The sequence below is a fragment of the Aspergillus stella-maris genome (assembly GCF_047715825.1).
Source record: "Aspergillus stella-maris strain CBS 113639 unplaced genomic scaffold BDV14scaffold_10, whole genome shotgun sequence".
NCBI classification, from domain to species: Eukaryota; Fungi; Ascomycota; class Eurotiomycetes; order Eurotiales; family Aspergillaceae; genus Aspergillus; species Aspergillus stella-maris.
The window spans coordinates 424,216-451,903 of record NW_027396804.1 but is presented as its reverse complement, the minus strand read 5'-3'; the positions used below and the strand labels follow the sequence as shown (position 1 = coordinate 451,903).

Below are 27,688 nucleotides of genomic sequence, written 5' to 3'. Positions count from 1 at the left end.
AAGATTCATGACCCCCATCCCGAACTCAGGTGTGAGAGTGCGTCTTCTTCAGAAACCACATCGGCGTATTTGGCGTCGAGATCAAAGAGATTTGCGTTTTGTATTTCGGCTGATCGGTCCCCACATGCTGCACCTACAACCTTTACATGGAGTCAGAGACAGGTACTCTGGGGGTGTGTGTCTGAGGAAACATACCATAGGTCGAAACCCATTCTGCATTGCATCAAGTGTCGTAGCTCGGACACAGCCTGAGGTGCTAACTCCGCAGATGACAACAGTGTCGATATTCAACGTCTATATTCAAGGCCTAGTTAGCAGGCTGGATGCTTGAACTGATTTGAGGCCTGCTCACCCGTAACTCCGTCGCCAATGTCGTCCCGAAGAACCCACTCGCATACTTCTTCGAAACAACCACGTCATCTTCCGCGGGCTCCAGTCCTTTTACCCAGCCATCAAATCCTCTTGTATCACCTTTTTTCCAGACATCGAGCGTTTTTGATTTGAGCCAGAACAGGCCAGCATCGGCCATATCGGACTTGGAGTACTCGACCTTGGTCCAGACCACCGGAACGTTGCCTTCACGAGCGGCGGCAAGTAAGCGGCGCATTGAATCCGGGGCTCTGGTGGCTTCATCATACTCTAGTAGAGAAAGTGGTGAGTCGGGCGACCAGTATGCTTTGCATACGTCAATCAGAAGAAGGGCCGGCTTTGAGCCCCATCCCATGCGGTTTGCGAACCCGGATTTCGCATAGGACGCGGAGGATGAATGTTGTATCTGCGAGGACATTTTTTGGTGCTTGGATTGCGTTGATCGAGCTGTACTCATCTGTTCAATGCCGATGGTCAATTGAATTTTGATCATCCTTGTAGACTTCTCCAACACGCGATAAGAACAATGCGGGGAGCAATCAGTCCGGCAGGCAAGCGACGGCAAATAACCCCGAAGCATCATTGGAAGGAGATAAGCAATTGGAGTAGGAGAAATTTTGCCCTAAACCATCCGTCGGACGGGCCCTCCACAGTATCCGCATGCCACTCCAGGCTTCCAGACACCCAACCATGGAGACAAACAGCCGACGCGTTCCACCCGACAAGCGCAAACGTACCGAAATAAGCTGCGACAAGTGCAAGTCACGCAAGCAGAAGTGCGACCGGTTACTCGATCGCTCACAGTGTCGGTATTGTGAGATTAATGGGATCGTGTGCAGTACCACGCAGCCACGCAAGCAGCACGGGTACATTCAGGATGAAGATTTACGCACGCGCCTTGACTTGCTGGAGTCCCTTGTGAAGGGTCTCATACCAGAGGCGGATCTCTCCAGCAATGAAGAGTTGCGACAATTGGGGAAGGCACTGGGCATTCCCTTGCCTGGAGGAAGTAACCATGCGGCGATAACTGAGACGGTGAAAGACACGGCAGTGGAAGGAGCAAACCAGGAAATTGCTGCATCGCTCCTTCCTGATCAGCAGGGCCATGTGCAGTATATTGGGCCGTCCAGTTCTTTTGCCTTTCACAACAAACTCAGAATGTTGATGGGGAGCTACACTTCGAGGGCGTTCGCTACCTTTGGTCACAATGCTGCCGAGGCCCTTACCGGCTCCAGAGGGCAGACGCAAGCTACAAGCCATGTGAGCCTGCAAAGGTGTAATGGCAATTGTGGCGCATTATCGACAGACTACAAAACTGTTACGAACGCTATGGGCGACGAGGATGGAACTCTTCTCAATAATCTTGTAGACGCATACTTTGACATCATCCATCCAGACTTCCCGGTCCTACACGAAGCATCCTTCAAAGAAGAGTATGAGATCTGGGCAGACTCACCCCCAGACAGGAGTCCGGTATGGACCTGTAGTTTATTTTGCGTTTTAATCCTCAGCCAAAAGGCGTCACAATTGTCCGTCTCAGAGAACATGGAACGACTATGCTGGGCCTACATTCAAAGCCTCCTCCCTACGGTTCTGTTTACCACAGATATCCATACAGTCCAGACACTTCTTCTTGCGGCACTCCACCTCCACAATAACAACCATCGCGATGCATGTTGGAATTTAACCGGTGCAGCCCTCCATGTTGCGATTGCAATGGGTCTGCACCGTGATGATATCAAACCTTCTCCAAGCCTCTTCCAACGTGAGTTCCGAAAGCAACTATGGTGGACACTGTACGCATTTGAGAAGATGCAAGTGTCCTCCTATGACCGGCCTAGCGGAATAAGTGATACAACCAGCTCAGCAAGCTTTCCAAATGAGCGGATTGTTGGCTGCGCTGCGTATTACCCCCAGGGGTATTTAAAGCATTGGCAGCAGCTCGTTGGTATTCTCGGCTCCGCTTGCAAAGCCATAATTGCGGCGAAGCTGGAAGGGGACTACTATGCGCGCCCGCTGTCGCCAGTCTCAGCCATAATCCGAGAGATCGCCCGGTGGAAGGAGTCTCTCCCCTTGCATTTGCGACTAGAAGCAACCGAATCTCTGCCGCCATCGTCAAAGCGACCGGTTCTTCTCCTGCATGCTCAATGTAGCTATATAACAATCTTGGTTTCCAAGTCTGCTCTCCTCAACCGCGCAAACACCCTGATGTCAACCCCGAAAACGCAAACTATATCCTCTAATGTTCCACAAGTATCAGAAACATGTATAGAAGCGGGCCAAAGTCTTGCTGATATAATGCGCAAGCTGGATGACTTTGGAAAGTTCAACCCCTTCACCTGGTGGGACACATTCTATGCCATGAACGCGGCACTTGTCCTATCACTGGACATTCTCTGCAGGAGTCATAGCGACACAGCAGACGCAAGCTGCACAACCTCCCGAGACCTTCTCGACAGCCTGCAGTCGTTGATTGCGCGACATCTGCAGAACCCAAGCGTCCCGGGATCATTGAGGGCTTGGGGGACAATTGTGATTGATTTAGCAGCGCTTTCAAGAAATGGGACACCGGCGTCCACAGGTACCTCTGCCATAAACCACCAGTCTGGCGCTGGAGATTTGGGCGGTGCTTACTTGTCCGGTGAACATGGTCCCATTGAGGCTATCGCATTGGAGCACTTTAACTTGCTCCAGACGTCGTTTGATTATGCTCATCATTTGACCGTGTAGAACCTTTCATATACTACTGCGTAGGATGATTAAGAATAACCAATGTATATTTCCTCGGCCGTCGGATGTTAGCAGCCGATCGCCTGCAGGGCTCTGTTCGTGGCCGATAAGAGCTCTGTAGATATTATCTCCATCATCGCACCACTCCTTCATGCCCAAAGACACTTTTTTCTTTGCAACAAAGCCAGCTATTTTCTCCAGACAGCCCTTTCTCCAAGATCTCCTAGCATTACACAATGGTCGGCCACCTCGCAGACAGAGCCCAATTCGGGCTCATCCTCCCCTCCACAAACACTAGCGTAGAAGCAGAATTCAACCGAATGCTGGTTCCAGGTGTGCTTACAGTACCCATACACCCTCCTACACATTTACCAGAGTCTAATCATATAATGGGGAATTACAGGCGTCTCCTGGCACAGCGGCCGCATCTTCGCGTCCAACCCCGACCTCAGCTCCAGCGAAAACATGGTCTCCTTCCTCGAAGACCTCCGCACGCAAATCAAAACCGCCGTGCAATCCGTCTGCCACGCAAAAGTCGATTACCTGGTCATGGGAATGTCGGCCGAAACATTCTGGGGCGGCGCAGACGGCGCCGACAAGTTCGTGGCTTTCATGGGCGAACTCTCTGGTGGCCTCCGCGTCACAAGCGGTGCCGCGGCATGCAAGGCTGTTATCGACACATACAAGGCGAAGAAAATTGCAATTATCACGCCCTATCAGCCTGTCGGCGACCAGCAGGTCGTGGACTTCTTCACGGAGATAGGGGTTGATGTTGTAAGGATACATGGCATGAAGTGTGACTCCGCGACTAGTATTGCGGATGTCAGTGGGGATGAGATCAAGGATGCTTTTAGGAAGATCAATGGGGACGATGTGGATTTGTTGTTGCAGGCTGGCACGAATCTTTGTGCTGCGAGGGCTGCGGCGGAGATGGAAGGGGAACTGGGCAAGCCTGTTGTTGCGATTAATGCGGCGACGGTGTGGCATGCGTATCGCGCGAATGGGATTATGGATCAGATTGAGGGGTGGGGGGAGTTGTTGGAGAAGTATTGATTTGTTATCAAGTATAGAATATGGTTGTTCTATTGAAGCTATTTGCTGTTGAATTCGAAGCTTGCCTCCGCTGTGAAGTAGACTGTCTGGAGGCCCGTTGCTGGTGCATTTTTCTTCAGGAATACCCTGTATTCGTTGTGCGCTGGACAGTCGTTCTCGTAGTACCGCATGTCATCCATGCTCCTGAAGACAGATTTTGTGACAAAGTTGTATCCCTGCTCGCGCACCGACCCCTCAGCTCGTCCAGCCTGCATGGAGAGAATGTAGGGTTCCCCTTCCTGAGAAATGCACGAATTGTCAGCAGCCAGTTTATGGGGAGGGGGGACAGGGGGGAGTGAATAGCTGCCATACCTTCTTTTGAGAGCTCGCGAAAGCTTTGAACCCTTCCAACGCAATGGGAATACTGTCTTCGGATGCAAGTTTGATCATTGTCACTCGGGTTATCGGTCCAGTAGCCATCGCGACAGATGATAGGAGTAGTTGCGGATATCCTGTAGTCAACCGAGAAGATATAATATGACCTATTGGCTATATGCATTTGTCCTGATATGCATAACCGCCGCGCGAGATAGCGGGGAACCTTCAACGACGGCGACTCAGATCCATTCATGTCCTGCCTTCGGCTGTCTGCAACCGATCGACGAAGGAATGCCTGGGTCCCCATCTCCCATTGGCTGTGGCAACTACCCTATCATGCTCTGCAGATGGGACGATCATAGCCTAGTGGCTGTCAGCTTTGCATCTACCTGAAATATTACATGTCGCCTTGTACAATCAACCTTAACACAAGATGCCACACAGCACAATGACCACAACTCCCCAGTACCCCTGCAAACTCGCCATAATCGGCGCCGGAATAGGCGGACTCGCCCTCGCAATAGGCCTCCAAAAACTCAATGTCCCGGTGACGATCTACGAATCAGCCCCCCAATTCGACGCCATCGGTGCCGGGATCGGTCTGGGCCCAAATGCCCTCCGCTCAATGGAACTCATGGACGAAACGTTCGCGTCTCAATATGACGCGATCAAAGTAGGCAATACGACACCTGCGAAACGGAACGAGCAGTTTGAGATTTTGTCTGCTGGGGAGGGGTTTGATGATGGTTCTGGTGATAGGTGGAGGGGTGGGTCGGTGGGACATAGGGACTTTTATCGGAGTAGTGCGCATAGGAAGGATTTGTTGGAGGTCATGAAGGGGTTGATACCTGAGGGCGTGGTGAGGTTTAATAAGCGAGTGGTCAGGATTGAGGAGGATAGAGATGGGGGACGGCTGACTCTTGTGTTTGCCGATGGGGAGATTGAGGTTGTTGATGCTGTTGTTGGATGTGATGGGATTAAGGGCTTTACGAGGAAGGTTGTACTGAGCCCTGAGTATCCGCATGAGGTACGGGCGAAGTATGCAAGTACCTACGTCTACCGGCACATTGTGTCTATGGATACGGCCAAGGATATTCTGGGAGAATATGCCCTTGACGCAAAGTGGTATATGAGTAAGGGCAAGGGTATGGCTACGTATCCTATCTCGCAGGGCAAGGAGGTGAACATGGTGGTTTTCATTCTTGACCCGAACCCATGGTCAGGAGAGCAGGCTGCAAGGGAAGTTCCAAGGCAAGATATGATTGCTGATCTTGAGGGTTTCGACAGTCGACTCCTTCGGGTGCTTGAGGTACGTATATCTCCCTATAGCTTCAATCTAGTGTGTACTGACGTCGATTCAGGGCGCGAAATCAGTTAGATGGCCCTTATTCCACCATCCCGACACGCCAACATACTATAGCGGCCGAGTTTGTCTACTTGGTGACGCCGCGCACGCATCAAGTCCCAGTCAGGCTGCAGGTGCCGGGCAAGGCCTGGAAGACGCTCTTATTCTATCACACATCCTGAGCTTGGTCGAGAAAGCTAGCCAGTTGGAAGTCGCATTCCAGGTATACGATTTGGTCCGAAGGCCGCGAGCTCAAGCAGTGGTACAGCAGAGCCACGAGGTGATGCAGGCCTACTTCTTGCAGCACCCGGCCTTCGGCAGCGATCTACGAAAGCTCACGGACGACGCAAACGAACGGCTTCCATTGCTTTGGTGGCATGATTTAGAGGCAGATCTCAGCCTCGCTGAGGAGCGTTTCAGGTCTCGTACGGAATCAAGTGATGGGATAACGGACAGCAATTGGAGCGCCTCTAAACAGCCTGTGGCCCTTGATAGTATGTCCACTGTATCTAGTGTGCTAGTATAGAGAAATCTCTTTATTCTCATGCATAAAAGCATAATGTCATTATGCGCATTTTACTCCTTTTGGCGCTATCAAAGCCTGCTACTCCAACTGCAAGTGTATTCCTATCTTCGGATGCGTGCCGATACTTCTCCAACTGCCCAGCATGCCTAGACAGCCAAGGGGCCCGCCAGATAAGCAGGATCTCTCCAACAATGATAGGCAAAGCCTGATAAGTCTCTCTCCAAAATTTGTCTGAGTAATCATTCTTAGGATCCGATCATCGTGTGAGTACGCATGGGCGGGAAAGCAACACCATGGCAGAGAAGAGCACCCCAGTAATAGCAACAACCACACCAAATGCACCAACACCACAACCACCACCACCATACAGCATCTACACACGCAAAGAAAAATGGATCCTCGTCACACTGGTCGCCTGCGCGGGGCTCTTCAGTCCCCTCCCAGCAAACATCTACTTCCCCGCAATCCCAACATTAACAAGCGTCTTCAACCGGTCCGTCGAGGACATGAACCTCACAGTAACGATATACCTCGTTTTCCAAGGCGTCGGACCTATGCTCTGGGGTCCGCTCGCAGATAAATGGGGGCGGAGACCGCTTTATCTCGTGTGCTTGTCTATCTTAACAGCATCATGCATAGGCCTAGCATTATGTCCGACCTCGGCATACTGGCTTCTCCTCCTGCTCCGCGCTCTCCAGGCCGGTGGGTGCGCGAGTACAATTGCACTTGGCGCTGGTGTTATCAGGGACATTGCAGCTGCTGAGGAGCGAGGGGGGTATTTTGGGATGTTTAACCTTGGACCTATGCTTGCGCCGTGTATTGGGCCGGCTCTTGGCGGTGCGCTTTCAGACCATATGGGGTGGAGAAGCATCTTTTGGTTTCTGGCTATTTGTTCGGGATGTTGTTTGTTCTTGATGTTTCTTTGTTTCCCTGAGACGCTGAGGGCCATCGTGGGTGATGGGAGTATCCCGCCTAAGAAGAATCCTCTTGCTCGGCCCCTTCTTCGTGTTGTGGGACGGTATAACAAGAATGACCCGAATGATATCCAGCCAGATGCTACTGAACAAGAGGCAATTACCACAGCTACCCAGCCGCTTCCTACCAAGCGCCATGCAAGCAACCCCTTCCAACTCCTCCTCTACCCAGACGTCGCCCTAACCCTTACATATACCGGAATCATCCACGCCGTGAATTACACTATTACAACAACGATCTCCTCTTCCTTCGCAGACATATACCCCAGTCTATCAGAGACGGCACTCGGTCTGTGCTATCTCGCTGGTGGCGGCGGAATGATTCTGGGCTCTACGATAACAGGCAAAATGCTCAACCGGGACTATGTGAAGATTAGGGAGAAATACGCGCAGCGCAGCAATAATTCTGATGGTGAGTCTGAGGAGGACAGGAATGAAGGAAATGTACCGATTGAGTACGCTCGTCTGCGCATGACGCCTATCCTGCTATTCCTCCTTGTTGGTTGTGTGTTGGCTTGGGGGTGGCTTCTTGAGCGCAAGGTGCATTTGGCTGTACCAATGGTTTTGCAGGTTATACGTATGATTCACCCTAATACTATGAGATACAAAACTAACTGTTTCAGTTGGATACACATCCATCTCGATCCTCAACGCAACGATGACATTGATGATCGATATCGTCAAAGCACAGAGCTCTGGCGTGATTGCTTGCGTAAGGATCGTCCAATTCCGCAAATTTCAAGCCGCTGACGAATTTACCCAACAGACAAACCTCGTGCGGTGCAGTCTAGCTGCCATCCTTGTTTCATTAATTGATAGTGCCACTCAAAAGCTCGGGTTCGGCTGGACGTATATCGTTCTGGGTATTATATGTGCCTTCATGTTTCCTCTAATCTTCGTCGAGATAAAGATGGGTCCTAGATGGCGGGCAAAGAGGGCGCGCAAAGATAAAGCTCGGTCTGATGATCAATAAAAGCACGTCTTGATATTCCTTTGCATCCATATCCTCCAACCACTTCTGCGCACTATGTCTCCTTTGAAGTCTACCTATAGTTGCACCACCCTGTAAAGTCTACAACGTAAACCGAAACCTCACCCCATCCCTCCCAAGCATCTTCCTCTCCTCCACCCCCCTCTTCTCTCTCTCATCAGCAGCCCTATTCATCCTCCAAAGCACAAATTCAAGGACACAAGACGCCACCATTCCCACAACCGTAATCGCCAAACCAGCCGTAAACCCCGTCGGATAAGCCGGACTCTCCCCCTTAATAAACACATTCGCCGAGACGAAATTCGCACTATTCCCGAATCCAATCTGCAAAGCATGCGCAACGGCCTTGCGCGGCCGCCCGATTGTATTCGCCGACAACCAAGAGACGAGTAGTGGGAGCTGCACAAATCCACCGGCTGCAATGAAATAAAGCGCAAAGTACCGTACACCAGGCGCCGAAACCTGCGACAGCTGAATCGACCACCCGATCATACATAACATCGCGGCCCCAATGATAAAGGGGAACCTAAACTGCAATTTTCCCGATACCAACGACGTCGAAAGCGCAATTAACGCCCCAACAAGCCAGATGGGTACATTGCGCAGATTCGCCTGGTTCGCCGTGTACCCCAGCTGCTTGAGAATCGTCGGCGAAAACTGCGAAATCGCGGCCGCGGACATGTCTGCCCCGAAATACGCGATGATATTCACCCACGTTTGCCAGTTCAGGAAGATTGCGCGCCAGGGCTGGCCTTGGAGGTCTTCGGCTTCGTTGCCGCGTTCGGCGTGTAGGCGGGATAGGAGGTGTGTTTTCTCGTCCGGAGTGAGGAACTTGCATTCTGCTGGGAAACGGGGAAGGATGAAGAATGTACATAGGGCGACGGCGATGTTGAAGAGGCCTTCTAGGATGAAGATCCAGCGCCAGGAACTTATGCCTTGCACGCCGTCCATGAAGTTTATGGCGTATGCGAGGAACTTGGCTCAGTCAGTATGTTTTTAAGAAGGGTGTAGATATTTGAGATAACGGGGCTTACACTGCTGAATGAAGCTCCCACAAGTGCACTGGTGGTAAAGCACGTATACCTCAATGCAAACTCATGCTTGCGGTAATAAGCACCCATCATCAGGGCAGCAGCAGGGCCTAGACTCCCCTCAAAGATACCCATTATAGCACGACACGCATACAGTGGTCCCGGACTCTGCGTAAACCCCTGACACATGGTCACAATACCAAGAAGGGTCATGGAAACACCCAGCCAGTAGTTCGGTGGGATTTTAGAATGCGTCATGAGTAGGTTGGAGGGTACTTCCATGAGCACGAACGTAAGATAGAATACCCACACCGCAGTGTTATACCCGTTAGATGGCATCCCCAGCTCATCCTCTAGTCCGAGAAGTTTTGCATTGCCGATGTTCGTTCTGTCGAGGTATGCGGTTAGATAGAGGGCACAGAGCATGGGGACGACTCGGATGTCGACTTTTCGCGTCACTCGGCGGCTGAGGGCTTCGTCGCTTTCTTGATCTTCGAGGGAGCCGTCGCGGATGCTGCTTGCTGCAGTCTGGGTTGTGGGGTCGCAGTCGACTGCCTTCATGTCGGCAGCAGATTTGGTATCCGCCATTACCTTGGGGTTGTCGAAGATGCAAATCAGGATTCCTGGATTCAACCGTCGAACCGACAACGTAAGTATATTATATCCACCCCCTGGTAAGCCCCATTTAACAGTGCCTTGTCAAACATCTTTATCATATCAAGGTTTATACGCAGCCGAGAAAGTCAAGCCGAGCCAAGCTACCATATCGGCCAGGAGGATTCTCGCGCGCAGCCGACGGTATCCTGCCGGGCCTTATCCATGAAGATAAAATACCTAGTCAGCTTTTTTGCACGAGTCAGTGATACTTATCATCGGATGCTGGAGCTAGCAGGTCTTCAAGCTGACCTACTGCGGGGTGGGACAAGGTCGCAAGATCCTGGACTCGTGAAGATAATGGTCCAAGCGTATGGATGAACAGGGTTTTGTTGACTCGCCTCTTGGTGCAGGTGAGGTGTTGGGGGTGGGGTTGGGTAACACCAGGCAGGCGTTATCAGACCCCGTACATAGGTTGTCGAATCAAGATACCCTACCTACCTAGATACCCATTGGTTGGCACCGTATTAGGTAGTACCAATTATTCATCTCCTCATGGATGCAAATTAACACATAGTAGACATTATCGTATTCTTCGAGAAATAATATCCCAACTACTGGGCTCTACTAACCAACTTTCTAACAAGCCTCACTCCACTCTCTATAGTACATACCTATACCCCCTCTCCCCATTCCCATCCCCAACACCACCATTAAGCTCTACCTTCTTATTATGCCAAACAAACCACAGCACAACACCCCCCATAATCGGAAATGCCGCCGCCGTAATCCCCAACCCCGTTCCAAACCCAATCGGATACGCCGGTTTCTGCTTATCAATAAACACATTACTCGCCACGAAATTCGCACAATTCCCCAGCCCAAACTGAATCCCAGACCCCAAACTCAAACTCGCCTTCCCACGTAAATTCGCCAGTAACAAGCCAGAGTAAAGCGGCATTTGCGTGAGCGTGCCTATTGCAATTGCGAATTGCGCAAAGTAGCGCACCCCGGGGGGGTCGATCTGACAATAGTGCAATGCCCACCCGACGACGGAGATTAGGATGGAGGGGAAGATGAAGAGGCTTCGATTTCCTGTTTTTCCGGCTAAGAGGGCTGCGATTAGACCGACACTTGTACCCACGACCCAAATTGGAATTGTCATTACTTGGGCGCGGCGGGATGTCCAGCCCAACTGGCTTAGGATTGTTGGGTTGAAGGAGCTGAGGGAGCCAGCGGACATGTCGGCGCAGAAGAAGAGAAGCGTCCTATATTGGAGTTAGATGGGCTTATCTAGATTACGGCGAGTGCATGATGGGACTTACAGTATCCAAATCTTTGGGTCTGCCGCGGCGTTGATCCAGTCCTGCTTCTTGGGCTCATCTTGACCAAGCCCCTTGTCGACATCAAGTCGAGCAAGAAGAGCTTCTCGGTCAACCGGCTTCAACCAGGTAGCTCGCGAAGGGAAATTCGGGACGACGGTGAATACAGCGGCACTAAAGACAAGCGTGACCAGTCCCTCTAATATGAAGATCCTAAGCCCATTAGTATTTTCTCTTCTTCAGGATGTCGATGGGATTCACATACCATCTCCACCCTTCATACCCGCCAGTCCCATCCATGTCCATTATAGCGTAGGCGAGGAGCTATGCATCGCACGTCAGCAACATGAACATCACAATCCGAACCGCATCAAGAAAGCATACCCCACTGAAGCAAGCCCCGGCCTGCCCAAACGCATAAAAGCACCCCATTCTCAGAGCAATCTCCTTCTTGCGATAATACGTAGAGAGCAAGAACGCACTTCCAGCCGGAAGGGCCGTCTCGACAATCCCCATCAGGAACCGAACTGCGAGAAGACCGCCATAGCTATGTGTGAGGCCTTGACACATTGCGAGAATACCTACATCAACAATAGATGTTAGACTTTGAGTCAAAAGGTAGTGAAGTGAGACTCATAGATACTAACCCAAAACAAACATCAACCCCCCCAACCAAAGATTCGGCTTTACCCAAGGAAGAGCCATAATCATATTACTCGGGATCTCACAGAGCACGAATGGGATATAGAAGATCCAGAGACAAGTATTGTATCCCGTCGGCGGCATATTCAGACCATCTTCCAACCCTGCAATCCGCGCGTTGGCGATGTTCGTTCGGTCGAGGAAGCAGATGAGATAGACGAGGCCTAGGACGGGGATGAGGCGGAGGTCGAGTTTGGTCGTGAGTTCTCTGTCGTATTTTGGATCTATAGTGAGGGTCTCGCCTGCACCTGTCTCCTCTGAGATTTCGGTTGGCGAGGGGATGCGGGTTTTCTCGTCCATTGTGCCAGAGTAGGTGAACTGTGGAAAGTAGATTCTAGACGAGTTGCGCATAGACCGCTGGTGTTTTGGGCTACTTATAACCGAACGAACAATCCCTGGTAGTGGCTGTTTGCTTCAAACACGGCTAGAACTGATAGTCCGCCTGAAGGAATCACTTCTCCATCCATGCTGATAGTGGTATCTACTATCGGCTGCGTGCCGATCTACACCACCACCAGCTATCTTGGCGTCAGCTGGCAGGATCGCCGGCCAATAAGAACAAGACAGAGATATCCAGGGATTAAGGCCGCTGATAAGCTTCCAGCCTAAGGTCACGCAGGTTGGAGTAACTGGGCTTAATCCGGGGTACACGGATTACCTACGTCTTGCAGTTGGAGGTCCTAAGCTGAGCAATGGAAGGTGAAATTCCCAACTCCCCCGCATACGTAGAATGTAAGAATTCAGTTCAATTCGATCTGATCTCAACCTTCCTACTCGAGACCGGAACCTAACCAGAACCAGCACCAGCTTTTGCTTGATAATCCTCAAACAAGATGACCGACACACATACCCCAGCCCTCGGAATCCCCTCCTCAACGTGCACAGTCAAAGTGCAAGCCATAAACACAACGATGCAGCTGTACGTGCGCTCAGAGAACTTCCTCAACCCCGTCATCCCAGGCCACGAGGCATGGAATTGCCCCGCTATGGCGTTCCTAATTACACATACCGAATCAGGCAAGAAAGTTCTTTTCGATACAGGCGCGCGCAAGGATTACTGGAACTATTCACCTTTTACGGCGGAGAAGTTTGCAAAGGGCGTTAATGTTAAGGGTTTGAGGATTGATATGGGTGTTGATGAGGTTTTGGTTGAGGCAGGGGTTGAGTTGGAGAGTTTGGATGCTGTTATTTGGAGGTGAGACCATACATCCAATACATTAACTCCAGGTTATAGATCGCTTACATATAATATGTGTCTAGTCACTGGCACTTCGACCACATAGGCGACACATCCAAATTCCCCCCATCCGTAACACTCATCGTCGGCCCCGGGTTCACGTCAAACCTCCTCCCAGGATACCCCAGCAACCCTACCTCCCCCCTCCTAGAAACAGACTACACCGGTCGCGAAATGCGCGAGATATCCTTCCTATCAGATCTCCCAATTGGCCAATTCAAAGCCCACGATTTCTTCGGCGACGGCTCCTTCTACCTCCTTGATGTCCCAGGGCACGCAATAGGGCACATGTGCGGTCTTGCCCGGACAACGGCCAACCCGTCATCATTTATCCTGATGGGCGCGGACTCGTGTCATTTTGCGGGGAGTTTACGGCCATCGAGGTATATTCCGCTACCGGATGAAATTAGTGGTTTGGACAATTACTATCCAACCCCCTGTCCATGCGAGATATTCGGGACGTGCCATCCTTCTCATGCTTCTGAAGAAAAGAGGACAACGCCGTATTACACTGCTAGTGTTGCGCCAAAATCAGTATACATTGATCCCGAGACTGCGAATCGAAGTGTTAGGGGATTGATGGAGTTTGATGCTGCGCCGGAAGTGTTTATTTGTCTAGCGCATGATCCGGCGCTGTTTGAGGTCTTGCCGGTGATTAATGATGATTCATCAGCGGATATAGGTGATTGGTTGGAGATGGGGTATAAGGAGGACACGAAGTGGAAGTTTTTGAATGAGTTGCCTAAGGATGGGAAGGAGGGGAGGAGGCCTATTGTTGAGGGATTCTGGAGGGGTGGGAAAAAGGTTGATATTGATGAGGCGATGAGGAGAGGAGAATGATATCGTGGCTAAAAATATTCTATTCAATGTATCTAAGTTGGCCCTGGCAGGAATAATCGCAGGATCTGAAGTAGCAGACTTTATTCCATACATATGCATCAAGTATAAGGAGAACTCCCCCTCTCAGGCAAGGACCCCATCAACATCTCATTCGACCTTGGCCGTTGACTCTCTTCCCTCTTCTGTACATTCTTACTCTTCCTCCCCCTCCTACAACACCCACAGCAACAGCAACAACGAAAGAACCTCCCCAACGGACTAGTCGGCATCCTCGCATCCTGGCCCCTAAGCACACCCCCCGGATGCACAAGACACCAAACCCCAATAGCAACACACATCGGCACCGCATCAAAAACATACATGAACCACTCATGGCTCACAATCGGGTTGGAAAGTTCCGTGCCAGAGGAATACTCCACAAGCCGGTAGATGATGCGGATAGTAATGAATACCAGACTGACATAGAGTGCATAGAGCATACCCCTCCACTGCGTCTTGTGCACGGGCAATGCGCCGGCCTTTTCTAGATGGAAGATACGTCGATGGAAGGTTATTGCGATACCCAGGAAAATAAGGATGAAGAACTCTTGCACGCCCATGCCGATCATGTAGATGTGGATTCCTGTTTGCATTGTTTCGGCGGAAGAGGTCGGAGAGGCCATTAGCCCGCCGACTGCTTGGACGATGAAGGAAGCTATATCAAGGAGAACGAAGAGATTTGTTAGATGCGCGGGCTTGATTATGCCTATGCGGCGCTCTGGCATGAAGAAGTGGATCATTCGGGCGAGGACCATGTAGTCGAATGCGTTTACCCCTGAAAGGAATGATGTTAGCAATCCAAGGAAGCCGGCTATAGAGCAGGAAAGAAAAAAACGTACACAACGGAGCCAGCAGAATAAGTATCTGGCTAACAGTCGCAAGAGACTCGCTTTGCTGATGCCGCGTACTCAATGTCCTCGTTACGAACCCGCCAAACTCCCAAATCGCGCTCATCAAAATGACCCAGGCAAAGCTCGCCTTGTGGGAAATAGCTTGCGCAAAGTGTGTAATGACCAATATTCCAAAGAGAGTAGAAAAGGCGATTGCTGCGCCGAATGACGGGTAGTATGAGTACATTGCATTGCACTCAGTTGGCGGGACATAGCCATTTGCGTCGGGAGAAATGGTGGGTGTGCAGGTCTCGTCATCGCGCCGAACCAAGGTCGGAGTTGACTCGACTGTATCCTCAATGGCTCTTTGAATCCCAGGGCTGCTGAGTGGCGCTGTGGCTCGTTGCTGGAGCTGGACTGCATCGAGTGCGCCAGTTGTAGCGGTCGACGCTGGCGCAGCTAGCACTGTCACGGCGAAATTGAGCAGTAGGAGGAACAATGACGACCGCATGGTAGTACTCAGAATTGCAGGGACAAGAACACTTGGTTGGCTCTATGAAGGATATACGCGGAGAAGGGAGATAAAAGAGATGGGTTGGATCGATGCTGTCTTGTACTTCAAGCTTCGTTGTGATAAAGGTCTACCTTCAACGAACACATCCTGCGTTATATACTCACTACTACCATTGCTCTTAAGGCCTTAAAACTAGTCCATGCATTGCCAGTTCTATTTCTGGGTCGAAAATCAAGGTTGCCTATCTGATGATACTTCCAGCGCTACAATCGAGGCTCGGCGGCCATTTCTTCCAAACTTGGCTTCTGAATTGTTCATAGCTTAATCCAAGCTGCACTTCTAATTGGTTGGCTCGAATATTTAATATACGAGGTTCGATGGACCCATCTGTTAGGCTACTGAGTTTTGTTTGGCCCCCAGATTTGCACAGCCGGCGCCGACTTCAGCACGTTTTAAGCCTGTTCAGGGATAGTGTGCTTGTTTGCGTTCAGCACTCACCATAAAGAGGCCCGCTTGTTTGTGTGAGGCACAGTCCAGGCTATAGCGACATACTTTGTATATTGGAGAGGGCGGGTCTAGCTGTAGACAACATCGACTTGCAGCCGTCCTGCGGATCGATCCTCTTCGTTAGTGACATGTCGTATTATGGCTTGGCGGACTAAAGCTATCAGCATACCAAGCCTTGTTTGCATATTGGTTTGGTCCTACCTTGTAAGCACTTGCCCGATGCATTAGGTAGCAATATATCTGATCCGCGCCCTCCCATCCTCTGATTTCTTCAATTGTACGTTGGCCGGGCCTTGAACGGTCCCAGCCATGGTCGGGTTCTCCACACTTTCGCCAAAGCTATTTGTAACCAATTCCGCTAAAATCGAGTATGAGATATCCGCTTCCTGGAAAATTGAATTGAAATCGCTAAAGAGTGTTTCTCGAGGTCTTCGCCGTACACTAGCCCTACTTGAACATCCCGTTGACTCCATTCTATACAGCCCTACAAGGCTACCAGGAACCTTCAGATCTGAGGAATTATGCTAACACGGTCAAATTTTTTTTCATCTTCTAGCCGATTCACCCTTCACGGCCCCTCATACGCATCGTCATCATACACAAAGATCCGCAGTATAGCCTTAGCAACCTCAACACCATCATGCTCCAGCTCCGCCGTCTCGGCCGCACGATCCGCATGCTCAAGATCCTGAATCGCACCACTGTCCACTCTTATCTGAATCTGCCGCTTCACCATGTCCTCGTCGAATGCCAGATGCGCCTGCGTCGTAAATAACCGGTTAGGCAAGTAAAGGCCTTGAACAGACGTATGCTCGCTCCGTCCCCAGCACACAATCTCGGTGTCCTGTGCAACCAGTTCAGGGCCCGCAGTCGCAGCCGTCGGCGCCTTCGTAACCTGATCCTGGTGCATTTGGTGTAAATGGATATGATTATCGCCCTTGCGCGTCCGGAACAGCCTCTGTCCCACAGGCGTAAGTTCAATGGCACAATGACCGAGTTCCCAATCCTGCGACGGGGCGGGCCCGACTTCACCACCTAACAGCCGCGCAAGAATCTGGTGTCCAAAGCAGACCCCCAGAAAGCGGAAATCAGGTCGCTTAATCCAGAGTGTTCGGAGGAGTTTCAATAGTTGCAATATCCACTCGTTGTCGCCGTGCGCGTCGTACACGCTGCCTGTTATGAGGAGGCCGTCGAAATTGTCGAATTCCTCCGCGGTCGGCATCCGTCCGCCTTGTTCGGTAACCACGAAGACCTGGTCTGTTTCTACACCTAGAGGCGGGTGATGAGCGCGGCCGGCGATGCTGAAGTGCTCGTGGAGGATCTGGCCGAAGGTTCCGCGCTCGGAGTATGTGTCTGGGTGTGGCTGGTCGGTCTCGAGGACCATGAGGCGGACGACGGGGGCTATGGGGGTTGGTTTGTATGTTTGGTCCATGGTTATGCTTGCCTTTAATGTGTGTCTGGAAATCTGTGTGGTATGGTAGAGTATCCGGGATCTCCGGTGCTTTTAAGTTGCACTGTGCTGGTCTTGACGTCAGACTGCGGATCTATGGGCATGCCCAGCCCTGTGCCTTGCCCTGGCAGCCCTATTGCCTTGGCGAGATCGTCAATTACACATCCCGATTGGTGTATTAAGATGTTACCTGATTTCCTCTCCACCCTCGCTGTAACCTCCACGGACTTCCGGTCTTGGCTCTCCACCATCTCACCCGCCAAGACTCGTATAACCACCCCGTTGGAAGCTCTAGCAAAACGTCATTGTTGGCTTACTGATGTTATAATAAATTGAACATCACAGACCATAACCCGAAGCCCAGGGGGGGTGAAGCCGTGTCACAAACTCGCTGGGTTTATAATGACCCAAGAAACTCTATTCTACAACAGGAATTTCCCTTTATACAATCATCGGATATCATACAGTATACTTAGTCATTTCATCACTAGGTGGTCTTTTTCAGATCAAACTTTACAGCTCTCTGCGAGTCGCTAACCAAAAGCCGCCAATAGACCTGAAAAAACGTGCAGGCGGACTCGTCGAAGTTTGAGGTTACGGGATTAGGTCAGACTATATGGCCGAGTCTGCGAAGCATCAAGGTACTGACAAACAACATCAGGCGGCATCGAAGGCTCATGGAGTTTTGTATGGTGGGTATAACCCTAGCCATTGATGCACAGGATAAACCTGGCAGGATTCTTACGTTTCATCCGAAAGCTATTGGAGACCTGCCGCCTAATGGCGATGTAGAGTACGGCTAGATCAAAATTTTGGTGATTAAGGTCTATTTCCTATCACTGTTTAATGCGTATACGCTGTTTATGCTAGACTGACTAAGTTAGCCTGTCTGCCTTGATGTTTTGAACTCATTCTTTGTGGAACGATCCGTTGCCTGCATTCTTAAAGGCCTCAAACAAAGGACTAATATGTCACACAAATGCAACTTATTAATGTGATTTATGAAAGAGCACTCATGAGAAACCGTCTATATTGTTTGTTAAGTATCGATATAAACCGGCGGGGAGCTTATTCATCTGTAAACAGTCACTGGATACCAGTTAGTTATAGTGCAGGGTTAATCGCCATGCATTTTACTTCTTTTGTTATAGACTTGTTAGTCATGATCCCCACGAAAACTATTCAAGTGCCCCATTCACAAGTTACTTAAACCAGTCTCAGGCTCAACTTTATAGCCCGCCTTCTTCCCATTCAGCAGCTTGAATTTCCATCCATATTGCCGATTCCATATCCACACAATGAAACCCACCCCAAACAACCCCGACAATACATTCACCCACTGGCTCCTCTACTACACATGACACTGGGTCCTCCTTCTCATCTACACATACTGGTTTGAGCAATCTTACCTTCTCGCCAAAAGAATACCCAACGACTTCCGCGACATCATTGCCTGGCTCGAATCGAAAGGGTACCTACGCACATCTGGAAACGCTCAACTTCTCTTCATCCTGCACTTAATATTCTTCCCGCTGCAACAAATAGAGGGTTATTGGATTTTAACGGGCTGGTACCGCGCCTTCCGACCTGCTTTCTCGATAACATGGGGATCTTTGATGGGGGTGGGAAGAGGGTTTCCGGGGGACTTCTCGTGGTTCGATAAATTTGCGGCCTGCTACGCTGCCCTTTTGCTGCCTGTTGGCTTGGTGGTTCTCGTTGTTGCGGGGTTTCTCTTAATGTTTTGGACTTGGGCGCACATCTGTGCGTTGAGGAAGTGGGATCCTGCGCGGGTTGCTGGTAAGGGTGGAGGGGGGAAGATGGTGGGGGAGAAGATGAGCAAGATTGAGTGAATGTCTTGGAAAGCTAAAGATCGACGTTTCGGTGTTTCATCTATCAGATTCTTAGCCAACCATGGCTATAATGGTTGCTATACCAATGTGATTGGGCGTTTAGGGTTGATGCATCCAGAGACGGGAGCCGCCAGGGTAGAATTTCGGTACAGCAGCCAGAGGAACCAAGATATCACCGTTCTGAAACATTCTGGTGACTAAAACACAAACTTCCGATGATTCTATTGAATGCAGACAGTCACCTAGGTATCATACAAGCAAAGCGTCATACACTTCGTCCACGCGACCGCCTCCGACTCCTCGACACTGGTAACGGTGGCGACTCCTCTCAACCCCAGTCTCAGTCGCTATGCCTGTGGCCGAGCCCATACCGGCATCCATACAGGCGGGAGGAGGGTATATAGAGTCAAGATGGAACGAACTTGAATGTCCATCACTACCATCCCCTAAAACATCAATGGATGTCGCGCACCTACAAATCAAACAAACTCTCGGATCCGTCAACTTCGGCGCCCCCAGCAGTTCCAATAACTTGTTCAGTATGGTGAATTCGACCTTTATCTTAATGCTTAGAATTGCGCAACCAATGGGCAGCATGATCCCCGGGTAAGTCACGGCGACCTTGTACCCTCTTGCGAAGAGGGATCGAACATGCAAGATGTCAAGGGTGGTGATGACTGCGCTGAAGATCAATACTTGACGCAGCACAGCGCGACCCATGGGACCCTTCATGGCGGCAATGGGTCTGAGCTGCCGGATCGCTTCATACTTGTAGAGAGCATAGATGAGAAGTTCGCGGGCGACGGAGCCGATGATTGTGTATTTCTGGCTCACGGCCCTTGAGATAGACCGCCCCTCAGGAACAGACGGCTGACCGGAGGCCTCTGTCCGTTTGGCAAGAGTGTGGAGCATCCTTGATGGTCGATATCCCTGCCCGAGGCTTCTGTCAAAAGTACCCAGGAGACCGGCGTCGGGATCTTGATGGTGTCCTAGACGGCGCGCGCCACAAACCTTATGAATCTGCCAGCTCGGCCGTCACAATGAACATTATCGAACCTCCATGATAAGGATCGCTCCTTTTCCCTTTTCCTGGCGGCTAGTTTTGGCTTCTGAATACTGAGAATCAGATAACCCTCGCCTGCGCCGGTTCTGACTGCTCGGGCCAACCCCAGAATCTCCGGGTTCACTCCTTGGTCTTTCCCGCCTGTTTGACTCGGATTCGTGATGCTTCTTATGTCGTTTTGTTTATTTTGCGAATGACATTCTTCAAGTCTGCCATCATCATGTTGTTCTCTTCGTGGGCCTAGAGGCCCAGTCGGGACACTGGTGGAGGACGTAACCTAAAAGGTCTGCACTCAGAACCGTAAACTATTGTGTCCTCAGGCTGTAGTAAAAGATCTGGTTTCTCGACTCTCCATCCAATTCTGAATCTCTCCCTGCTTTGGCCTTGGGAGGCTTTTTGGTGAAACATTGTTGTTGCTGGCAAAATGGGCTGAAGCTAAACCCTTCATCCGCGAGTCCCGAATCTCAGATCTCGAGAAAGAATTCGGGCTCGCACATCTTGAGCCCAGACTCTGGCTACGACCAGCAAACACAGCACCGCTACTAGTCGAGTATCGAACTCAAGCACTAGGCACAAACGAGGCCAGCATCCTTGGTACTCACGACAACGACATCCACCAGATCCTACGTGCCTTCGGTGCATGGAATGGCCTTGACCTGCAGTACTTCTACAACTTCACATCCCGGCCTACGGATATCTCGCTCGCTATATCTACCAGCACCCCAGATGTGTAGGTTTGTTCTTGACTCGGAGCTGTATGAGCCGATTTGGAATCCTGGTCGTTGTGATAAGTCTAAGTTTAGGGGGTTTCCAGGGGATTATAGTGCGGTTTCGGTGCCGGGGAATTATTATTACGGGCCTTGAGGATAGGTGTTTTCTTAATGTTAAGCCTCTCTGCCGTTGAGTTGGTTATACTATTCTTGATGTGAACTGTGGAAATGATCTACAGATACTACTATATCATGCTGTTCTTTGAGCTTTAAATTATGCGTAATGCTGATAGCAAGATTCTATACATCTCATAATAGCTACGATCATTATTTGTAGATTACTCAAAATGAACAAGACCACCAATGTATGTCAGACCTTGTCAGACTATGAATGTTTGAGAACTATTACTATATTGTGGAAATTATAGACCCGACATTCAGACTAATGCCAGGAACATTTCTCGATAATCCCATGGCTAACAGTGTCAAGCACCACACAAAAATGATTTGTCCTACGCTCGCTTACCAAGTACTTTGAATCGAACTCCCTTCGACTCTGGGCTCTCAAGACCAACAAAGCAGTCCCTGACCGTGTCTACGTCACGCTCCTTTACGACATTGTAGAGCTCCAAATTGAACCGCCGCAGGATGACGCCCATTCCCAGGTACATCTGCGCATACGCAAGACTGAAAAGAAAAAACTCTTGTTAGTTGAAATGCAAGCTTGGAAGAAAAGGAAAAGCTCACTTGACGCCAAGACACCCCCTTGTTCCCTTGGAGAAAGGAGCAAAATACCTATCAAGGTCGTAGCCCGCTTCCGCTGCCTTGAGCCAGCGCTCTGGTCTGAAAGACTTTGCGTCTGGATAGATTTGCTCGTTCATATGCATGTGGTACAGATTCATCCCCATTGGAGTACCGGGAGGAATGACCCAGTTCTTGTATACTAGAGTTTCGACGGGCTCAACCAGCATGATGTTATCAACAATAATGTAGCCGATGCGCAGATTCTCTTTGACGCACGCAGTAAATATAGGAAGAGCTTGTAAGTTGGATAATTTGATCGGTGTATCTGGACTCGGCATGACAGTGTGCAGCTCTTCGCGGACCCTCTCCAGCCATTGAGGGTTAGCATGCAGATGGTAGATGAGATTAGCCATGGCCTTTCCGGTGGTGTAGCCCCCTGCCACAACCATACCAAATGCTTCTTCTGCCATGCGCTTCTCTGTTTTATCCTCAGGCAGCAATACAGCGCTGTTGAGGATGTCGTAGAAGATGGTCCTCTTCCGTTTCCCACTCGCGAAGGGATCCTCCCCCTGGGCCAAAAGTACCTGGTCTGCCTCCCATTCCTTCGTAACCTCCGCAACCTTTGCAATATTTGTATTCTTCATGGTGAAGAACTGTTCCATGCCTGCATTTGTGTACTTCACCACAATCAGGGGAACCCAGAAGAACAACTCCGCGATGAAAGTCCAGTTTCGCAGGAAGGGTATGCTCTCTAGCATATCCCAAAATGTCTTTCTCCATTCTGCGCCGAGGTTAGGCTTTGCCAGACAGCCGAAGCTTGTGTCAAAGCAGTATTCCGTGATGGTGTCGAGGGTAAGCGCACCAAAGGCGATCCCTGCCTCTAGGATCTCTCCCGTTTGTAGATAACTTTCATCGATCCTGGCAGATAGTTGCTCAACTTTGTCGATGACAGAGGGCTCGAGTAAGTGTAACGACCGCTTCGAAAAGAATCTTGTCAGCGCTCCGCGCCGTCGCTTATGGTCGGAACCAAGCAGGGTCGATTGCACAGAGCCCACAGCCTCTTTGCCCTGCCGGCTATATCGATCGCGTCGACCTCCAGCAAAGAAAGTGTCAAGGTAGTCTGGGTCCTGAATATTGAGTTCATCAGGTGTTTTGCGAATTATGGGACCATATTGTTCGTGCAATTTGTCAATGTTCCATGACGTTCCCGGATATGGGCCTTTGAACCAGTCGTAGTAGACCTCATACCAGAATGTTGCAGCGGCCAGCTTGGGGCCGGGAAAGTGGCGAAGAGGGTGAAAGTAAAGACGGTAGATGACAAGGTAGAGGCCGTAGGAGATTGAGGCAATAGCTGCCGAGGAAGCGAGCTGGAGAAGGACCATCTTGGGTACCTCTTCCCTGACCTGGCTCTTGCCTTGGTTACGATTTCAATGGGGCCGATCTGGATTTGAGTCGATGTTACTGATTTCATGATACTACACCACCATGAGCCGGACTAGCCTCATTCAATGCGGACGTGACCCTTCCGTTGACCTTGCGAGGTCTCCGCTGTTTGCTTGCGGCGGATATACTGCGGGCAGATCCTCCGCCCCCAGATTGTTCATTTACTGCGCTAAGCGTGTGACGATGACTTGGCTTATTCTCTGGCACTCTCTAATAGGTGGGTTCTCAGTAGGATCTGGATCTTCTTCCCTGCTTGTTTGTCTTCAGCCTGACATCAGCCCATCCTTCGAAACGGTCACCAAACGGTATAGGCCATACCGTACATAATTTACAGCCTTATAGTCATGCAGTATCAGAAAGAGAAGAGGGGTGGATGATAAGACACAATCATCATTATGAAGGAGGGGGAGAGTGTTCAGTAAGCGCACCTCATGGCTGAATCCTCGCAGGAAAAGTCGCGCGGAGAAACGGTGGTCGAAGTGAAGGACGATGCTGCCCCCCGAGCTCCAGGCAGGTCCGCCTACTTTCGAGTCTGGGGCTATTCAACCTTGCATGACCATGCCCTAAGAGCCTTTGGTCTATTAGCAGCCATAGGATGTGGTGCTGCCCTCCCCTTAATGACCCTAGTGTTGGGCACTCTGGTTGACAACTTCAATGACTGGGGCGCCGGAAAACTATCGCCTTCTGAATTTCGCGGGCGGGTATCTCAAAATGCACTGTACTTCACATACCTCTTCGTTACTATATTTGTTCTCTCGTCTGTTAATGCTACCTGCCTCCGCTACACAGCGACTCGATGCGTCAAGGCTTTGCGCCAGGACTTTATTCGCTCTATTTTGCGCCAGGACTTAGCCTACTTCGACACCTGCCTTCCTGGAACTGTCGCAACCATTCTCGCGAACAATGCCGACCTAGTTGAGATAGGTCTTGGTGAGAAGTTGGGAATTGCTGTGGAAGGTGCTGCTCAGCTCGTCGCTGCATTTGCGGTCGCATTCTCGCGGCACTGGAAATTGACCCTCGTGGTGTCGGCCACCCTTCCCATCGCTATCGCAGTGGTAATTGTGACTGTCATTCTAGACACGAAGATAAGTACCAAGATTCTAGGTATCTACAGCAAGGCCGGGGGCATTGCAGAGGAGGCACTGTCGACAACCCACATAGTGACTGCGTTCAACGCAGCGACAAAATTGCAGAACAAATATGATGCGTACTTGGAGGAAGCCAAAGTGTTAGGGGTAAAGAGAGGCCCGATTAGGGGCATACAGTATGGCGTTCAGTTTGCGATCATGTTTTGTGCCTATGCCCTGGCGTGGTTCTACGGTATCAGACTCCTAGCGAAAGGCGAGATGCCCAGCGGGGGGTATCTCATCACGTATGGAAACCAATAAGGTCACCTAGTATGGGTTTATACTAACACAATTTACAGTGTCCTGACTTCAGTGCTCATTGGAAGTCAATCCCTCACTCTCATCGGACCTTTCATCGGAGAGGCTACAAAGACGTCCGCTGCCGCCCAAGAACTGTTCGAGGTCATTGATCGCAAGTCAAAAATGAACTCGCTATCCTGCCTGGGAAAACGCCTCCCTACAATCACTGGCCATATTTCACTCCGAAATGTCTCCTTTGCGTACCCTTCCCGTCCGACTGTCAAGGTGCTAGATGACCTCAGTCTAGACTTCGAAGCCGGAAAGACTATTGCAATAGTTGGCAGCTCGGGTAGTGGAAAGAGCACTATAATGGCTCTGGTATCACGCTGGTTTGACCCTCTTGAAGGATCCGTCTTGCTCGATGGACAACCCATAAACGAGCTAAACATCCAATGGCTTCGCAGCCAAATGGGATCCGTACAGCAGGAGCCAGTCCTGTTCAGCGACACAATCTTCGCGAACGTCTCCCATGGCTTCTTCGGAACGGAAATTGAGCGCCTTTCCGAGTGTGAGAAACGGGAGATTGTGCAAAGCGCATGTAAAGAATCATTTGCGCATGAATTCATCCAGCATCTACCGGAACAATATGATACTAACGTCGGAGGCGGAGATGGATTGCTGAGTGGTGGGCAGAAACAACGGATTGCAATCGCTCGCAGCATTGTTCGCAATCCTCCAATTCTACTTTTGGATGAAGCTACTTCTGCGCTTGATCCTAGGGCTGAACGGATTGTCCAGGCCGCTCTCGACAATGTTTCTCAAACGCGAACGACCATAATTGTTGCCCATAAGCTTCCGACAGTGAAAAGAGCCGATAGAATCATAGTGCTGAGTAAAGGTCGACTGGTGGAGCAGGGGACTCACGAGGAGTTGCTGTCACGAAAAGGCGCATACTATGACTTAGTTTGTGCACAGACAGAAGATGTTCCTTCGAGAGACGATTCGCAGTTTATGGAGTCGCAGTTTATGGAGTCGCAGTTTATGGAGTCTCAGTCTCTACGGGCTACAGACGAGAAAGGAATGGCCGAGGAATTGGCCACACCAAGCATTCCTTCAACAGTGGATTCCACTTCGCAAAAGCGAATATCCCTTATCAGATGCCTCGCAATCTTGCTTCGAGGTTGCATAAAGCTCTGGCCTCTATTCGTGTGCGGCCTGATTGTCTCCATCGGTGCTGGCAGCGTCTTCCCCGTGCAAGCTGTCGTCTTCAGCAGAGCCATACTCATCTTCCAGCTTCCTCTCCCGGAGCTTTCTGGCAAGATGCTATCCGAGGGAAACTTCTGGGGCGTGATATACATTGTCCTCGCAATTTCTGTCTTGATCTGCTACGCAGGGCTGGGATTCTTCTTCACCGTCGCGGCGTCACATATAGCGACCTTTTACCGCAGCAAATACTTCGCCGCGATGCTTAACCAGGACATGAGCTTTTTTGAAATCGATGGCCAATCTGCGGGTGTTATGACAGGGCGACTTGCATCTGATCCTCAGCGTATAGAAGATCTTGTCTCGCTATGTCTCGGATATATCCTTCTTGTACTTGTCAATGTCCTTGGGTCAAGCATACTAGCCCTCGCAGTCGGATGGAAGATTGCCCTTGTCGCTATCTTCGGTTGCCTCCCGCCATTGTTCTTTACCGGCTACGTACGAATCCGACTAGAGATGACAAGCCAGGAACGGACATCGAAGATCTATCTTGAGAGCGCACGATTTGCTGCCGAGGCAATTGGTGCTATCCGTACAGTTGCAAGTCTCACAATGGAGGAGAAAGTCATCCAGATGTACGAAGAGCGACTGCAGCAAACATCGCCCAAGTTTGTACGGATTACGCTTGCGTCGGCGGTCTTGCTGGGACTGTGTGAGAGCCTCTATCTTGCCACCCTAGCTCTTATTTTCTGGTATGGGGTGAAACTTCTATCCGAAGGGGAATACAGGGTAGAAACATTTTTCATGGTCTTTGTTGCTGTCATCTTTGGTGGGCAGGCTGCGGGGTTTCTGTTTGGGTATACTTTTAGTAAGTACATGATCTCTACGTCTCTATTTCTCAAGATCCTGACGACCAGGTAGACACTACCAAAGCGCATAGCGCGGCCAACAATATCATACATCTCCTTCGCTCGGAGCCGCCTATTAACAACTCTATTGGTGAGCACCGGCAAACGCTACCATCAAATGAACTAAAGACTACCGATATTTACATTGAGTTCAAGGACGTACACTTTAGCTACCCGAGCAGACCATCAATCCCCGTCCTCCGGGGCTTAACGATCGCAGTGAGAAGGGGTGAGCATGTCGGTATTGTTGGCGCCTCAGGCTGTGGTAAAACGACGATTATCTCGCTGCTCGAGCGCTTTTACGACATTGACAATGGTACAGGGGAGATTATGATAAATGGAGCGCCGCTAAAAGAGATCGATGTCCACGCTCACAGAGCACGACTCGGCCTAGTCACTCAGAACACCACACTCTACCAGGGCCCTATCCGACACAATGTACTTCTGGGTATGGGAGATGACGTTTCGGATCAAAAGGAAATCGAGACCCGACTCATCGACGCCTGCAAGGCCGCGAATATTCACTCTTTCATAGAATCACTACCAGACGGGTACTCTACCGAGTCCGGCAGCCGTGGACTATCCCTCTCGGGTGGGCAACGCCAAAGGATCGCCATTGCGCGAGCATTGATTCGGGACCCCGATATTCTGCTGTTTGATGAAGCAACTAGTGCGCTGGACAGTGAGAATGAGCGGGCTGTACAGGAGGCTATTGAGGCTGTTTCGTCTTCGGCCGTTGCAGGGAAGGAGGGAATGAAGAGGACGACAATCTCGGTTGCGCATCGGTTGTCTACTGTAAGACGGTGCGACCGTATTCTGGTCCTGGGAGAAGGGAGGGTTATGGAAGAGGGTGGCCACGCACAACTCATGGCTAAGAGGGGGGTTTACTATGAGATGGTACTGGCGCAGGGCCTTGATAGATGATTTCAGACCAGAAAGACCTCGAATTGGAAAAGTTGCATTCACAACAAAATGAAAGTACATTGTCT

The 27,688-nt window shown here is 50.5% G+C and overlaps 14 protein-coding genes across 14 annotated transcripts; 6 read left to right on the top strand and 8 right to left on the bottom strand.

Moving 5' to 3' along the window:
• Positions 1-5: 5 nt before the first annotated feature.
• On the bottom strand, positions 6-787 carry BDV14DRAFT_197392 (Isochorismatase-like protein; the record flags this gene model as incomplete). The annotated part of the gene is made up of 3 exons (XM_073772676.1): positions 6-140; positions 196-294; positions 353-787. 3 exons carry the CDS (start codon positions 785-787, stop codon positions 6-8), a joined length of 669 nt encoding a protein of 222 aa, XP_073631127.1.
• Positions 788-1,059: 272 nt separating this feature from the next.
• Positions 1,060-3,099, top strand: BDV14DRAFT_197391 (transcription factor domain-containing protein; the record flags this gene model as incomplete). The annotated part of the gene is made up of 1 exon (XM_073772675.1): positions 1,060-3,099. The coding sequence occupies one exon, from the start codon at positions 1,060-1,062 to the stop codon at positions 3,097-3,099; it is 2,040 nt and encodes a 679-aa protein (XP_073631126.1).
• Positions 3,100-3,335: 236 nt separating this feature from the next.
• Positions 3,336-4,152, top strand: BDV14DRAFT_197390 (maleate cis-trans isomerase family protein; the record flags this gene model as incomplete). The annotated part of the gene is made up of 2 exons (XM_073772674.1): positions 3,336-3,432; positions 3,503-4,152. The coding sequence occupies 2 exons, from the start codon at positions 3,336-3,338 to the stop codon at positions 4,150-4,152; spliced, it is 747 nt and encodes a 248-aa protein (XP_073631125.1).
• A 38-nt stretch (positions 4,153-4,190) lies between these two features.
• On the bottom strand, positions 4,191-4,611 carry BDV14DRAFT_197389 (Dabb family protein; the record flags this gene model as incomplete). Its single annotated transcript, XM_073772673.1, has 2 exons — positions 4,191-4,430; positions 4,504-4,611. 2 exons carry the CDS (start codon positions 4,609-4,611, stop codon positions 4,191-4,193), a joined length of 348 nt encoding a protein of 115 aa, XP_073631124.1.
• A 346-nt stretch (positions 4,612-4,957) lies between these two features.
• BDV14DRAFT_197388 (uncharacterized protein) lies at positions 4,958-6,380 on the top strand (the record flags this gene model as incomplete). The annotated part of the gene is made up of 2 exons (XM_073772672.1): positions 4,958-5,818; positions 5,871-6,380. 2 exons carry the CDS (start codon positions 4,958-4,960, stop codon positions 6,378-6,380), a joined length of 1,371 nt encoding a protein of 456 aa, XP_073631123.1.
• A 293-nt stretch (positions 6,381-6,673) lies between these two features.
• BDV14DRAFT_197387 (major facilitator superfamily domain-containing protein) lies at positions 6,674-8,327 on the top strand (the record flags this gene model as incomplete). Its single annotated transcript, XM_073772671.1, has 3 exons — positions 6,674-7,931; positions 7,978-8,066; positions 8,121-8,327. 3 exons carry the CDS (start codon positions 6,674-6,676, stop codon positions 8,325-8,327), a joined length of 1,554 nt encoding a protein of 517 aa, XP_073631122.1.
• Positions 8,328-8,426: 99 nt separating this feature from the next.
• BDV14DRAFT_187958 (major facilitator superfamily domain-containing protein) lies at positions 8,427-9,937 on the bottom strand (the record flags this gene model as incomplete). Its single annotated transcript, XM_073771009.1, has 2 exons — positions 8,427-9,320; positions 9,380-9,937. The coding sequence occupies 2 exons, from the start codon at positions 9,935-9,937 to the stop codon at positions 8,427-8,429; spliced, it is 1,452 nt and encodes a 483-aa protein (XP_073631121.1).
• Positions 9,938-10,631: 694 nt separating this feature from the next.
• BDV14DRAFT_197385 (major facilitator superfamily domain-containing protein) lies at positions 10,632-12,294 on the bottom strand (the record flags this gene model as incomplete). Its single annotated transcript, XM_073772670.1, has 5 exons — positions 10,632-11,238; positions 11,296-11,505; positions 11,558-11,616; positions 11,677-11,873; positions 11,940-12,294. 5 exons carry the CDS (start codon positions 12,292-12,294, stop codon positions 10,632-10,634), a joined length of 1,428 nt encoding a protein of 475 aa, XP_073631120.1.
• Positions 12,295-12,827: 533 nt separating this feature from the next.
• On the top strand, positions 12,828-14,071 carry BDV14DRAFT_197384 (MBL fold metallo-hydrolase; the record flags this gene model as incomplete). The annotated part of the gene is made up of 2 exons (XM_073772669.1): positions 12,828-13,189; positions 13,255-14,071. The coding sequence occupies 2 exons, from the start codon at positions 12,828-12,830 to the stop codon at positions 14,069-14,071; spliced, it is 1,179 nt and encodes a 392-aa protein (XP_073631119.1).
• A 98-nt stretch (positions 14,072-14,169) lies between these two features.
• On the bottom strand, positions 14,170-15,451 carry BDV14DRAFT_206798 (RTA1 domain-containing protein; the record flags this gene model as incomplete). Its single annotated transcript, XM_073774992.1, has 2 exons — positions 14,170-14,885; positions 14,950-15,451. 2 exons carry the CDS (start codon positions 15,449-15,451, stop codon positions 14,170-14,172), a joined length of 1,218 nt encoding a protein of 405 aa, XP_073631118.1.
• A 758-nt stretch (positions 15,452-16,209) lies between these two features.
• On the bottom strand, positions 16,210-17,422 carry BDV14DRAFT_168343 (type 1 glutamine amidotransferase). Its single transcript, XM_073767832.1, has one exon. It carries the CDS (start codon positions 17,391-17,393, stop codon positions 16,530-16,532), a length of 864 nt encoding a protein of 287 aa, XP_073631117.1. The 5' UTR covers positions 17,394-17,422; the 3' UTR covers positions 16,210-16,529.
• Positions 17,423-19,510: 2,088 nt separating this feature from the next.
• On the bottom strand, positions 19,511-20,173 carry BDV14DRAFT_197381 (uncharacterized protein; the record flags this gene model as incomplete). Its single annotated transcript, XM_073772668.1, has 1 exon — positions 19,511-20,173. The coding sequence occupies one exon, from the start codon at positions 20,171-20,173 to the stop codon at positions 19,511-19,513; it is 663 nt and encodes a 220-aa protein (XP_073631116.1).
• Positions 20,174-21,546: 1,373 nt separating this feature from the next.
• BDV14DRAFT_187956 (cytochrome P450) lies at positions 21,547-23,160 on the bottom strand (the record flags this gene model as incomplete). Its single annotated transcript, XM_073771008.1, has 2 exons — positions 21,547-21,721; positions 21,782-23,160. 2 exons carry the CDS (start codon positions 23,158-23,160, stop codon positions 21,547-21,549), a joined length of 1,554 nt encoding a protein of 517 aa, XP_073631115.1.
• Positions 23,161-23,652: 492 nt separating this feature from the next.
• On the top strand, positions 23,653-27,623 carry BDV14DRAFT_197379 (P-loop containing nucleoside triphosphate hydrolase protein; the record flags this gene model as incomplete). Its single annotated transcript, XM_073772667.1, has 3 exons — positions 23,653-24,593; positions 24,648-26,659; positions 26,713-27,623. The coding sequence occupies 3 exons, from the start codon at positions 23,653-23,655 to the stop codon at positions 27,621-27,623; spliced, it is 3,864 nt and encodes a 1,287-aa protein (XP_073631114.1).
• Positions 27,624-27,688: the final 65 nt, after the last annotated feature.

Bases quoted from the DNA above. Each gene is read 5' to 3' on its own strand.
- BDV14DRAFT_168343 (XM_073767832.1), bottom strand. From the start codon at position 17,393: ATGGACCAAACATACAAACCAACCCCCATAGCCCCCGTCGTCCGCCTC.